The sequence below is a fragment of the Rhipicephalus sanguineus genome, chromosome 2 (genome assembly GCF_013339695.2).
Source record: "Rhipicephalus sanguineus isolate Rsan-2018 chromosome 2, BIME_Rsan_1.4, whole genome shotgun sequence".
Lineage (NCBI taxonomy): Eukaryota > Metazoa > Arthropoda > Arachnida > Ixodida > Ixodidae > Rhipicephalus > Rhipicephalus sanguineus.
In genome coordinates this window covers 62,436,117-62,450,042 of record NC_051177.1, presented here as the reverse complement: position 1 = coordinate 62,450,042, position 13,926 = coordinate 62,436,117, and the positions used below count along the sequence as shown (strand labels likewise).

Genomic DNA, 13,926 nt, shown 5'->3' with positions numbered 1-13,926 from the left:
ATCGGCGGCGGCAACTTCGGCGATGCATCGCTCCAACAGCAGCAGCTGGCTAGCGGTATACGCCTCGCCCGCCGTGCCCAGGACATATCCCATCCCGCCCTTGAAGAGGTCGCGAGCGGCATGAGGCGTTCGACATCGACCGACCTCCGCGTTCCGCGTCTTCTCCGTGTTGTGTGTACGCAGCTTCCTCGACACGCCTCAGTTTGCTTCGCTTTGCCTTCGCAACTTGCTTCCTGCTATTTTCATTTTCTATACACTGAGTTTTTTTTTTATAGATATTGATGCTGTTGTGGACTCGGAATGCGCGCGTGCGCAGTTTCGGCAGCAGCTCTCGATATACGCGGAAAAGGTACGCCGTGCTAGAGAGACCTTCGATCGGGTTTCTTTCCTGGTGCACCTTCGAAATTCGCGCATGTCTGATATACCTACACCGACGTTCTTTCTCGCAGCGTTGTCTGAATTCGCGGGGAGCGTTCTGCGGAGATTCGTTCGAAGCACTTAAGAATGACGCGTTTCTTTTTCACGAACGCACTGCGTGTCTAAAAAGGGTTGAAAACAGGCGGGAACGACTCACTGCTTGTGTGGACGTGAATCCAAAACGAGAAAGTCGCAGTGCCCGCTCGACGTGCATGACATTTCTTTCCGTATACAACGTACACTGTTCCTCCTTCGGGGTTTTTTTTCTCGCCTAGAAGTTGCTTTCTCTTTTGAGGACGAAACAAACGCCCCAGCATTAACTTTATCGAAGGTGCAGTTACAAGGGATAGCACTGTGTGAAAAACAATGCAAAAAAATGGATGAGGTTTAACTCTCGTAAACCTATAGTTATCACGGGCGAAAGGTATACCCTGAACGACGGCGGCGGCTGGAGTATACTTCGATCCTGGCACGCTTCCGCACTTGCTAAGCTTCTATACAAGGTGCTAATCTGGCTTCAGTTTTTTCCGGCGTTTCAGCAGGCAACATTGCATTTGCTTGAGATTTCGCAGCTCACCGTCTACCTATATCTATAATGGATGACTGGATTCAGCCTGTTGCTTGCTCTGAAGCGCGCGCACGGACGCCCCAGCCGGCGCGCCACTCATGGCGAGACTCAGCGACCAAGCGCCGACGAAGCAGCCGCTAAACATTCGCCTGGTCACCAGCGTCAAAGCTCCAGGCGAGCGCAGCTGCGACGCATCTCTGCGGCGGATCACGTGATGTGATGTAACGCATGCTACAGTAGCGCTCCGAAGGCTCAAGGTCCGATTGCGACCTGATGAATGAACTTTGGAGACATGGCGTAGTACGGCTCTCACTCTAATAATAACAATAATAATAATAATAATAATAATAATAATAATAATAATAATAATAATAATAATAATAATAATAATAATAATAATAATAATAATAATATAATAATAATTATTATTATTATTATTATTATTATTATTATTATTATTATTATTATTATTATTATTATGCCGTCGCTGACTGTTTTGCCGCACATTTCTCATCCGTTTACAAGGCCTCAGACTCTAGCACTGATATCAGACAGCCTAAGGCAGTTCGCTCACCCAGTGCTTTGTCGCTGGATGAAAATCTTATCTGCGAATGCATTAAGTGCTTAAAACCATCCTTATCATGTGGCCCAGATGGCATCCCCTCCGCCATACTAAAAGCTTATAGTAGTATATTTGTCCCAGTACTGACTACGATATTTAATAACTGCCTGGACACTTCCACATTTCCTAGCATGTGGAAAACTGCTCGTGTTTTCCCAGTATTTAAGTCGGGATCTAAAACAGATGTTTCTAATTATCGCCCGATTTTCTCTACTATGTGCCACATCAAAGATCTTCGAGCTGGCTCTTCACAAAATATTGTCTTTTAGTGTTAAAAGCTCATTGATTCCTAATCAACATGGTTTTCTCGCTGGCCGCTCAACTACCACAAATCTTGCTAGTTCATGACGCAGATCTCCACACCTATTTCTCAGAGAGGACAGGTTGACGTACTCTACTGTGACCTGAGCAAGGCTTTTGACGTAGTCAGCCACACACTGATTATGGTTAAACTTGCGCAATTTGATGTTGACTTGTCGGTTGTGAATCTCCTGCAGAGCTATCTGCTCAATAGATATTGTTATGTAGCGGTAAATGGCCGAACGTCTTCTTTGTATAAAATGACTAGTGGGGTCCCTCAAGGGTCAGTATTAGGCCCACTCCTATTTTTAATTTACGTTAATGATGTTTCTTTTGCCATTCGTAATTCTTCTTTCCTCTTGTTGTCGGTTGTGAATCTCCTGCAGAGCTATCTGCTCAATAGATATTGTTATGTAGCGGTAAATGGCCGAACGTCTTCTTTGTATAAAATGACTAGTGGGGTCCCTCAAGGGTCAGTATTAGGCCCACTCCTATTTTAATTTACGTTAATGATGTTTCTTTTGCCATTCGTAATTCTTCTTTCCTCTTGTATGCCGATGACATCAAGATTTTTAAGGAAATTCATTCAGTTAACGACTGTCGCTTGCTGCAGTCAGATTTGCGCTCTTTTTCCGAATGGTGCAACGCTAATAACCTTTCTCTGAATGCCTCGAAGACAAAATTCATGTCTATCACTCGCAAAACATCTAGCGTGTCATTTCAATACTCTGTCAATTCTGTGTCCTTATGCAAGGTTTATGAAATCAGTGATCTTGGTGTTGTTGTTGATAGCACGTTAAACTTTTCTGCTCACGCTAAGCGTGTTGCTTTGCGGGGTCTTCGCACCCTAGGCTGTGTTTGCAGATTGTCTAGAGAATTCCGTTCTCCTATGCCCTTCCGAAAATTGTACACCGCGCTATGTCTTCCTCAACTGGAGTATGCGTCCGTGATATGGAATGGCATTGCTCAATCCAGCGGTAACACCATTGAACGAGTCCAGAAAAAATTCCTTAGCATATATAACCATCGCTTGCTAAAAAATCTCGTTCAAATACTGCTGAATTATTATCATTGCCATCACTTCACTGCCGACGAAATCGTTCTGATCTCTTGTTTCTTTACAAGCTAGTCCACGGTATCATATCCTGCCCTGTACTTCTCAATTGTGTTAATTTTCGAATTCCGCGTAAGTTAACCAGAGAGAACAGACCGTTTCATGTACCCGCCTGCTTCTTCCAACACTCTACCGTTCACAGAATACAAAGTCTCTATAATGTTAATTTTCTTGATCTTGACATTTTTCATAGTCCACAATCATTGTTTTTATCCGAGCTTTGTACTGTTTTGACATAGTATGGCACAATGTACAAAGTCTTCCCTTCTCCGCCTTTCCGCATAGTTGTATATATGCAATCTAATTTTTCATTCCCCTTCAATATTTCTCGTGTTGTCTTATTTTACTCCTCCCCTTTTGTGTTCATTTCTCTTTGTCTACGTGTATTTGCTCTTTTTATTTCTGAAGACTGTCTGTATTGTATAGTTTATTTTTATTGTTTTTTTTGCGTGCGCCTGCACAAAGACCTTACGGTTGTTCCTGGGCACGTTAAATAAATGATTGATTGATTGATTGATTATTATTATTATTATTATTATTATTATTATTATTATTATTATTATTATTATTATTATTATTATTATTATTATTATTGTTGTTGTTGTTGTTGTTGTTGTTGTTGTTGTTGTTGTTGTTGTTATTATTTTTTTATTTACTTGTTAAACATTAAGCTGTGACGACTATGACATTTCTGTCATAGTCGTCAGAGCGATTTTATAGCGATTATATATCGATAGCTTATCCGATTCAGTTTCTTTCCTAGCTCTTCGAACTACGCCAGTATTCAAACCGACGCACCGCTTGCATTATGAATGGAATAAACAGCCAGTCGTGAAATCGTGCGGCAGGCATTGCCACAACATCGCAGCTCTGGTTTCTACACTGGCCCTGTTCCCTTATGCATGAATTCACTCTTGACGTTTGGTTTACACGATTTTAGTACTGTAGTACTGTAGTATATGATTGTAGTACTGCACTGTAGTGCGATTGGTAAATGCTACCAAACAAGCAGCAAACAATGTGCCTTGCATTTTCCGTGGCCTCCTGCCTGCCAGAGCTTCAGCTTCCATCGACAAGCTTACAATGGCAATACAGTGTTCGCACTTGCGTGTCACGCCTGCTTCCGATGTGCCAAACATAACGCAAAAATTTTCTGATTATACCTGATTAAAAAAAAAAACTGGTTCGTGTCATGTAGCCTCAGTAATCTTGGGCAGAGCGTTTACAAACCTTTTCGTCCGTATAGCGATATTTGCCATTGGCGGACCGCTTTATCTAATAATGCGCGCAGCATCACAATTAGCTGCAATTTCTCTCTCACAAACAATTGTAGCGGAAGAAAATGAGTGAATAGAAGCCCTTGTGCGTCATAAATATAACCGTGCAACCCAACACGACACAAACAAACGAACAAACGCAACAACCTTGTGCATCCCAATACCAATGTCTCAGTGCCAACAGAGGAATTTACCTGTGCTTGCAAAATATTGGTGTCTTGTTAGCTCAAGTATATGAGCTAATCTGAAGTTGTATGAGAGATTGATGAGCAACAACGCGTATACGTCAGTATAGCGCAGCAAGGTTGATATTTGGTCTAGTTGGTAGGTTTCAACGATGAAACTAATGTACACGTAGCGCAGAGCAGCATAAACCGGGAGTTAAAGTGGATGCCACAAGCACTAGACACTACAACTTAGTACTGTATATTTCGTTTGCTAAGCGAGTAGTAGCCGATGTCACTATAGAGGTACCAACCTTTCCTATTCTTTATTTTAAAGAAAGGAAAGGCGTCATACTGGCGTATACATATATTAGAACTGCGAATTAGGCTAGTCGGATTTGGTACATGGGGGGGGGGGGGGGGATACAAAACAGCGCAAACACAGATTAGTTCCTCTACTTCTTATACCCTCCACCATGTACACATATATGACGTATACGTCCGAATACGTGTTCTTGCTCATAAATGGATAGAAGCACGATCCTCACAGGCTTCTGTGTACATTCCTTTCGATAAGTGTTTTTTTTTTTTTTTCCCACATATACGTCACGCTACCCGTTTCACGAGAAATCGCGGCCTCACGAGGAGCTCTCGCCTCTTGAGACGGCCAGGCTGGAACGGCAGCGAGTTCGGAGTCCCGCAGTGTGTGTGCGCGAAAGAGCATCGACGTCGTCATCATTGGCCGGTCTCCTTGCAAGGCCGTGAAAGCAACTGGTTTTCCCAGTGCTCATCTGAAGGCACTGAGATATGCGTGAGTCATGCCGCCTGTCTTTGTGGAATGCCCCACGCGCACACACAGACTTCACGAAACGAGAGAGCGAGAGAAAACGTGCAGCTAGGGAGGGCAGATGGGGCAACGAAATTAAAAGAAATGAGTGTCAGTGCCCCGTAAGGTGCGGAAGTAGGCGTAGGCATGAAGAAGCTGTTCTTATTGCATCACAAACGAGCGCTGATGATGCTAGTCGTTGTCATCACTTTCTTTTCCTGCATATACAGGCCAGCGGGACCGTTTCGTCCTCATTTTGCCGTCATCAGCGCCGTTTTCTTTTATTGCTGCCGTTACGTTCCGCGCTATAATCTACACGCTTCCTTCTTCCTTTGACACGCTTGGCGCGTTTCACGGGCCGGTATTTATTACTCTTCCACAGCGCTACATATGTGACGTCATCGATGAGAATGCTAACGACCGCGCGGCAAGCCGTGTCACCTGAACGCGTCGCCCGCGTCCCTCTTCGAATGTCTGGGAGCCTGCCAGCCCTCCCAAAATTAACGTCACGTCGCATGACACGAAGGCCTGCAGTGGATTCTCTCTGCGATTTGTTCTAGAGTGCTCAATCACATTGAGCGGCCGCGGCTCAACTTACGATCGGATGGACCGGTTTCGATCCTCTGCGCAGGCGAAAATGCTTGAGGCCCGTGTACTTATATTTAGGTGCACGTTAAAGAACCCCAGGTGGTCGACAATTCCGGAGCCTTCCACTACGGCGTCCCTCATAATCATATCATGGTTTTGGGATGTTCAACCCCAACAATTATTATTATTATTATTATTATTATTATTATTATTATTATTATTATTATTATTATTATTATTATTATTATTATTATTATTATTATTATTATTATTATTAGATCCCACCCTCCGCTAACAGCCTATACAAATTTCAGAGCCTGCATTCACAAAAGCGCGCTACGCTATATCATATTTCGGAAGAAAGCACATCATCCAATCCTGATGCCAGACATGTAATGCAATGCCAGCTTGCCAATAGCCGCGAATCCTTACATAAGACAAGCTTTAGGGATTCGGGCCCGCTTATTCTTTTTTTTTTTTTAGGTCAGGCATAGCCTGGGCCCATTTTGTTTCTACAACTTTCTAGCTGGTTTGTACATTCGGTCCTCATCGCTTTCTTTCTCTCTTTACCCTTCGTTCATCCTTTGTTTCCTGTCATATAAAGGTGGGCACATGGCTGAGTGCTTGACTTGCTGCAAATTTGGCTCAAACAAGGTTATCACTGCCTCCATTTAGCGTATCACGCTTACAGTTCCAATTAAGTAATCTTCGTCAACATCAACTGCCTTTTTGCTTCGGCTTGAACTTACTCTCACTCTTTTTTTTTTTTTTAGACAGAGCGCTACCTATACGCAAATACACCAGGTAATCGGAATCATACTGTCCAACAACTATACCTAAACAGTGCCTCTCACATGTTCTGTGCCGCCCTCGGTCGTTGACCCCTAATAAATCAATCTATCGGATTCGTTTTGGCCCCATGGATTATACCGTACAAATAAAAAAAAGAAGCGGAAACTCACTTTCTGTGGTCAGCCAATTAAGCAAGAGATAACAATGAATGTTGTCAGAGGACGCGAGTGTTTCGCTCACGAGAACCCCTCGTGCTCGGACTGTCGGACGGGACATCTCAGTCACGCACATTTAGCAGGAACACAAACCGAGTGACTTCGTATTCTATCAGCGCAATCTGACGGCTGCCACTTTGCGGCAGCGGACGCGCGGACACGCGCGACGTATTTTTATCGCGTGCGTTACGCCATGTGCCGCCAAATCTCTGCGCCAGAGGCCTTTGAACCTATACAGAACTGAGTTAATGGCATCTCTTTTCACTATTTGTCTTCCTCTCTTTGTTTTTTGTTTCATGTGACTGCGAAGAAATGAAAATTTTCAGTGCATGTCAAGTCCTACAGAACATCTGACTTTGTACGTGCACATGTGAAGTTATCTTACTTCCCTGAATTCGTGCTCGTATATTAGGGGCGAAGCTCCTAAACCCGTGGGTTTGTCCCTCCTAGCTCGTACGTGACCGCCTATGCCGCGCGTATGTGCCAGTGGTGATGGCAACGAAGCAGCGCGAGTGTTCTTGGCCCAGCGCAGGGACGAAGAAGACGTTGCAGTTCTTTCTCTGATCGATAAAGCGTGTTTGTTTGTCGTGCTCCGTGTCCTCGTCGATCCCACGTCGTCACACTGGTGGAGGTGCGGGGTAAGCTTCATGCTTGGCACTCCATCGCGGAGCCGACATTCGAGCCCGGAATCGCCACCACGCGTCGAAACACCGGTCCACCGATTCAGTCGCCGTCTGCTAGTCGCCGTCATGACCGTGTACCCCGCACCCAACCTGTCTATCGGGGACGTCAAGTCGTTTATAGACGCTGCGTTACGTGACTACGACAACAAGTACAAGAACCGTCCGTTTGTGCTGGTTGGGGACTTCAACGTGGACCTCATTGCCAATTACTGGATCGTGCAGCACATGCTTTCCAAATACGCACTCAGATGTATCCATATGCAACCTACCACGATCCGAGGGACGTGCATAGACTTAGTGTTTGCAAACTTCCCACTGCAGCCAGTACAAGAACCTCTCTCGCTTCATTTCACGGACCATAAAGCCGTCATAATGAAGGGACCTCGCAATCCAGCCGCCATGACAACGACGAAATGAAAAGAACAAACGAAGAAACGAAACAACAAACGAACAAGAACAAAATAAAAGTTGATTTTGTATAATATACGCACAGTCTTACGTCTTTCTAATGATGTAATGGGCTAACTTTCACGGGAGAGTTACGGTTTACCGATGATCTCCCCCTCTCGAGCTTCGCCCACTTATCATCATTCATTCCGTGGATACGGCGTGATTTTTTTATGACTAACGTGCTGTTGGATTGTACTGTGTTTGCACATTTTATGTTCTACTGTATGACATATTTTGAGCCAATTTCATTTTTTTATTTTTTTAGTATTGTATATTTCGTTTGCTAAGCAAGGAGTAGCCGGTGCCGCCAAACCTCTCCTATTCATCATTTTGAATACATAAAAAAAAGACAAGCCTTTTGAAAGGTGACTTGGTTTATGGAGCAGCAATAATTGGGCAAGACAAATATTCATACAAAAAATCACTAGACGATAATCCTGGCGGTGCGATCATTCAGTTATCATGTCAATGACTGACAGTACATAGATTGTGAGTGTGTATTTGCACCTAGACAGATCGGGGTCACGCGACTAAGCTGAAACATGACGTATGACGTCATTGGTAGACCAGCACGTCGCTGTCGGCCCTGGCTCCGGTAGTTGTGGTGCTTGCAAAATAGTGAGAATCGCGACGCTTAGCGGCACGGCGCAGGTTACTGTCACCCTATAGTTACACGGCCGCAAACACTGGCGCTGGCGAAATAGCGATGCTTATGCAACACCAGGCAGAACCTTGGCCTTCATTAATGTCGTACGGTGGTGGTATGACGTCATTCGCGACGTTTATCTCAGGTCACGAGACCCGGAGGCTGTTGAGGTGCGCATAAACTCTCCCACATAGATTTGTCTAATCTTCTTGCGTGCGGCTTTCGAACGTCTTGCGGCTTTGTGTATTCGGCTTTGTCGCTCTAAATTCTCAGGCCTAGTCCTTCAGGCACGTATTCACAATCACTGCAGATTGCATTTAAAGCGCGATAATTTATACGGAACAGCCGCCGCAGCGTGGCTGCACCGATGACCAAGAAGAAGCCTGTTGTGGTTCTGAGTACTGGACAGGCGCCATCACCCGGTAGTTTTACAGCAAAGCCGTATATGGCTAGGCGAAACCAAAATTCGTCCGTCCTATGTGCGCAAAACTCCTAGCGCGTCTGTGCCACAGAAACTGGGCCATTCCCACTACTCATCACTGGTCCATTAAAGATGTCGAAGGGAACACACAGGCGGCAAACATCAATTAAGATTTCTGGACACACGTTACCAATAGTTGCGAAATGCTTTAATGCATCATCGGGATCAACCCAGAGACAAACACCGGGACGGAGTGCTCGGGCGGTGATTTTTCAATGCATTCATATATTCGGTGGAATTTACTTCAACAGGGGATAAAGGCTTTAGTTGCCTGACAGTTACCTCAGTCCACCCACTGCTGACATCGCATGGCGCGATGCTCTCAACAAAAATTTTTTTTTAACAGCTGAGCTGTTTAGGGGCCCGGCTTGTCGGCGTCCGTATGTCTTTCGCAATGTCTGTCGCATGATCCCGCTCAAAATCAAGTTGCAGAGACAGGCCTAAAACAAGGGAAAGGAGGAGGGGAAAGGGGAAAGCATAGCATACCCATGTACAGTATGGTATAGCAATAGATGGGAAAGGGAGGTGAGGGGGAGGGAGATGCGGAGGAGAGAGGGTGAGCATAGCATAGCCTTGTATATTGTAGTACAAGGAGGTGGGAAAGAGAAGTGAAGGTGACAGAGCTCTTCACATGTTATACGTATAGTACATAGCGTGAGATACAAGGCGCTACGGAGTTCTGTAAATGTGACTTTAGTGGGTATACACAAAGAAGCCACCGAGACTGCCATCTCGTTGTACATCCAGCACAAAGAAACGCGTCGCCTTACCCTGACACGTTTATCTCCAAAAACATAATGGAAGTTGCGAATCGCACAGCAAGATTAAGTACGCTGGCGTAACGCGAATACTCCTTACATACGATGTTATACGTCCGTACGCGCATGCGCAGAACAACTCACCTCCTCGTATGGAGAAACCCAGAGGAGCCGTGCCCCGTCGCTTGAGCTGCACCATGCGTATCTTGTTGGGCAGGTAACCCTGGTCTGGAGACTCTCCGCTGCTCGATCGGATCAGCTGCGGGCTGCGAGGAGAGAGAAGAGCCAAAGTCAGGCGTTATGGTCTCAGGGCGCGTTGTTATAAAAACGGTGCGTCGAATTGACCTGACTGCGGCTATGCGTTAGAGGTACTGCGTAAACAAACATCGTGTCACAGCAGCTCTTGGAGTACAACATCAGTGGTCCTCGCCCGTCACTATCGTCAAAAACATGCCTGGCCATAACCCTGCACTTTAAACAATGAGGGTAGAGGTTAGACTGAGTAAAGTTATAAGGCAGACTTGGAGTCCCCTTTCAATGATTACAAGCGCTTTGAGAGCGCTAAGCATTGTTTGTTGACACACCTGAACACACACACACACACACACACACACACACACACACACACACACACACACACACACACACACACACACACACACACACACACACACACACACACACACACACACACAAACACAAACACACATACACAAACACACACACACACACACACACACACACACTATAAACTGCTCCTGTTGCGTTTTCAGAGCCCTCTCATGGAAGAGAGTTTCACGGTGGCAGCTGTGGCAGGTCGACTATGCAGAATGTCTCGCAGCGCCGATGTACAATGACCACGTCAATTTTCTGACACAAGTCGCGAGAGGCAGCCCGTAATCTCCCATCAGAACTTGTATTTTCCGCGTCCGGCCGACCTTCACATCGACGCATCTGACAAGTAGTGAAGACCGGAACTTCGAGGACAACAAACAAACAAACAAACAAACAAACAAACAAACAAACAAACAAACAAACAAACAAACAAACAAACAAACAAACAAACAAACAAACGACGCCACAGTCCACAGATCTCGGGTATAGAACCGATGCGTGCGATGCGTAAACAAGCACGACCGACGGTCATGGATGCACCGGTACGTACGCGGCCATCAGCAGCGATGCCCCGAAGGTGAGGCTCGGGATAACGGACAGGCTAGGCTGCACCCACGGCGAGAGACTCAGTGGCCCGAATCGGCAGCGCCAGCTTGCTTGCTTGCTTGCTTGCTTGCTTGCTTTCTAAGAACCGCCCGTTTCAAGCTTGCGTCGTGCAACCTGACAAGGAATCAACTTAAACCGAAACGGGAAGGCCGGAACGGGTTTAGTCCGGTATCATTTCTCTACTGCTGTCTTCTCCGGTGCAGGAACGGCCGCTGTTATTCAATTCCTTCTTTGTATATGTGCCCTTTCGCAGTGACAGTCAACGGGAACGGTAACCGATGGCGGCAGTGAGACCCTGTCCCTACCTCCAGCTACTCGCTTATCCTTAAACGTACTTGCCCTCCCCTATTCCCCAGTGTATACGTATACCGTACCAGCTTCCTCTGTCTGGCTAACCTCCTTGCCTTTACCCTCTCATCTGTTTGTCTCTTTCCATCTTTTTTTTTTAATTTTACATATGAAATACTTGAGGAAGTAGGCTACGTTAAAGCAGGCTGTCCCATCATCATGATATTAATACCGGAAAAAAAACGCACTAACACAAAAGCAAGAAAGGATAAAAGAATAAGAAGTGAAAAAAAAAAGACATAATCAGAAGCACTGTGTACGTATACGATCTCTGGCGTATAAAGGATACTAATAAGGACAGAGTCTCATGCATACAGGGTGGTCACACAGATTGCCGCAGATATCCTTCTACTTGCTTGTAGAAAGCAATCTGCTATGCTTTCTAAGAACCGCGAGGATAGCTTTCTACTTCCCGCGGATAGCTGACTACGCTTCCTTGACCGCCACAGAGTTGAAATGCCCAGTTAATTTGGCATATTCAATAATCTCATGTGATCATATGAAAACGCGTTACACATTTTCGTAGGAAGTTATCTAAATGTATCGTATTTTTGAACTTCTATGTCGATTACCTTAAAATTTTCCTGAATTTTTAAATGAAATTACAAGTGGCCCACCGACGAGCGCCTCAACAAGCTATTCAAATATAACGTATAGTATAGTAAAACGAGAACTGACAACACCAGTGCGAATAATTTTCCTGCACAGGGTTTACAACCCTGAAAGGAAGTGTAAAATTTTGTTTTTATTTTTCTTTTTCACGACTGTTCTTTCTCGTGCATCCGTTACAGGGCGTACTGATACAGGGATGCGCACCACTTGAACATCGTATCTATCGTCCCCGCCTTCGCCATTTACATACTGTTACAGACGCGGACAAAGGCGCTGTGATTTCTCAGCAGTAGTGTTGATCCCCTTCCATCAAAACAACTTAAACAACTACAACGCCCACTGGTGCCTTCACGTAAAAAATTAACGAAGCTTTTACCTTCTATTTTATAGATCTCTAATTTTAAAGAGCATATCTATACTATGAAGTGGAGGCAAAACAAGCGAGAAACCTAAGGTATGTGGAGTGACGCACATATTGTATTCGACGACGTGTCTCGGCTACCTCGAACGTAATATATACACACTATAGCCTACCTATGCGTCGAACAGTTAGATTCTATAAAACGTTCTCATACCAAGTCTTCCATAATCAATGTCTCAAGTGAATAATTAACCCCCAGGCCTGTTGAAAAGCCAGGTACATGTATCCTCGTCCATATGCTTAATATACACTCCGTATAAGGTCGTCTCGCATACCGCGCTCCTTGCCAACCATCCAAGAACTTCCGCACTTTTCGAACATGCACCAGTTTAAAGCACACCGCATAAGCCTCAACGCACTTGTTATCGAACGCTTAGTGCTGAAGGGCGCTCTTCATACAGCAAACACGCAGGCAACCAGCCGTCCAGTTGGCACCGCACCAAAGGTCGCGTGTATGGATAACAGATATCGAATGCGCCACGAGCGACCATTTGCGCGCGCTCTGCCAAGGAATTCAGACCCGAGAGTTTCGGCAAAACGTGGGCATATATTAGAGGGCGCATCCGCATACGTGATGTGTACTTCGACGGATGTTGTGATACCAACTCCGCAACTCCGAAACTCCGAAAGGGAGCGCTTATATAAACATTCCAGTGCGGGCGATATGGCAACAAGGAGCATTAAGCGGAAGGTCAGAGAGGCGGAGAGGACTTATTGGATGACAGCGATTGAAAAGAAGCTGGTTCTGAGTAACTACCGAAAGAGAAAAAAACGAAATAAGGAGGGAAAGGTTTTGTGATAATTCAAGGGGAAGCGCTTTACTGTTTGAAGCAAGGTCGGGCTGCCTTAGAACGCGTAGTTATAAAGCGAGATTCAGTAACGAAGAAGAACAATGTACATGCTGCGGGGGAACTAAAGAAACGATGGAACATGTACTGATTGAATGTGGCGATATTCACACAGGTATACGTGTGGGCACGAGTCTACATGAAGCCTTCGGTTTTAGGGACAACAATGGAAAGCTGAACACGTCCGCGATAGAAATAAGTAAGAGACGGTTAGAGTATTGGTGGCAGAAAAGTAGAGATAAAGTACAAAAATAAATAATGGGGGAAAAAAATAAGGTCATTCTGCCTTAAGAGGCAGAGAGATAGACCGTGAATTTATAATTTTTTGGTATAATAACATAGATTTAATCAATGTAGATAAGGTATCAGGCCAGCATGAAACAAGGAAGTTTTTTTCTTTTTTTCTTCGAGCATGGTGGCCAAGGAGGTTTAAAAAACCTCCTTGATGGTGGCAGACATGTCACCGCCCCGTTATAAAGGGGACGCTCATAGCATCCATCCATTCATCCTGTAAACGTGCCAATTCGTACGTACACCCGACTGCTTGTTGCTAAGTGGTTTTTCTGTGGAATAAT

General features: G+C 45.1%; 1 protein-coding gene across 3 annotated transcripts in view; it reads right to left on the bottom strand.

Moving 5' to 3' along the window:
- LOC119383095 (whirlin) overlaps window positions 1-13,926 on the bottom strand; it is a 159,888-nt gene that overhangs the window by 63,944 nt on the left and 82,018 nt on the right. For all 3 annotated transcript variants that reach the window (XM_037651089.2, XM_037651091.2, XM_037651092.2), the window contains exon 2: window positions 10,046-10,167. In XM_037651089.2, coding sequence (XP_037507017.1) covers window positions 10,046-10,167 — 122 coding nt within the window. The remainder of the gene's footprint in view (window positions 1-10,045; window positions 10,168-13,926) is intronic.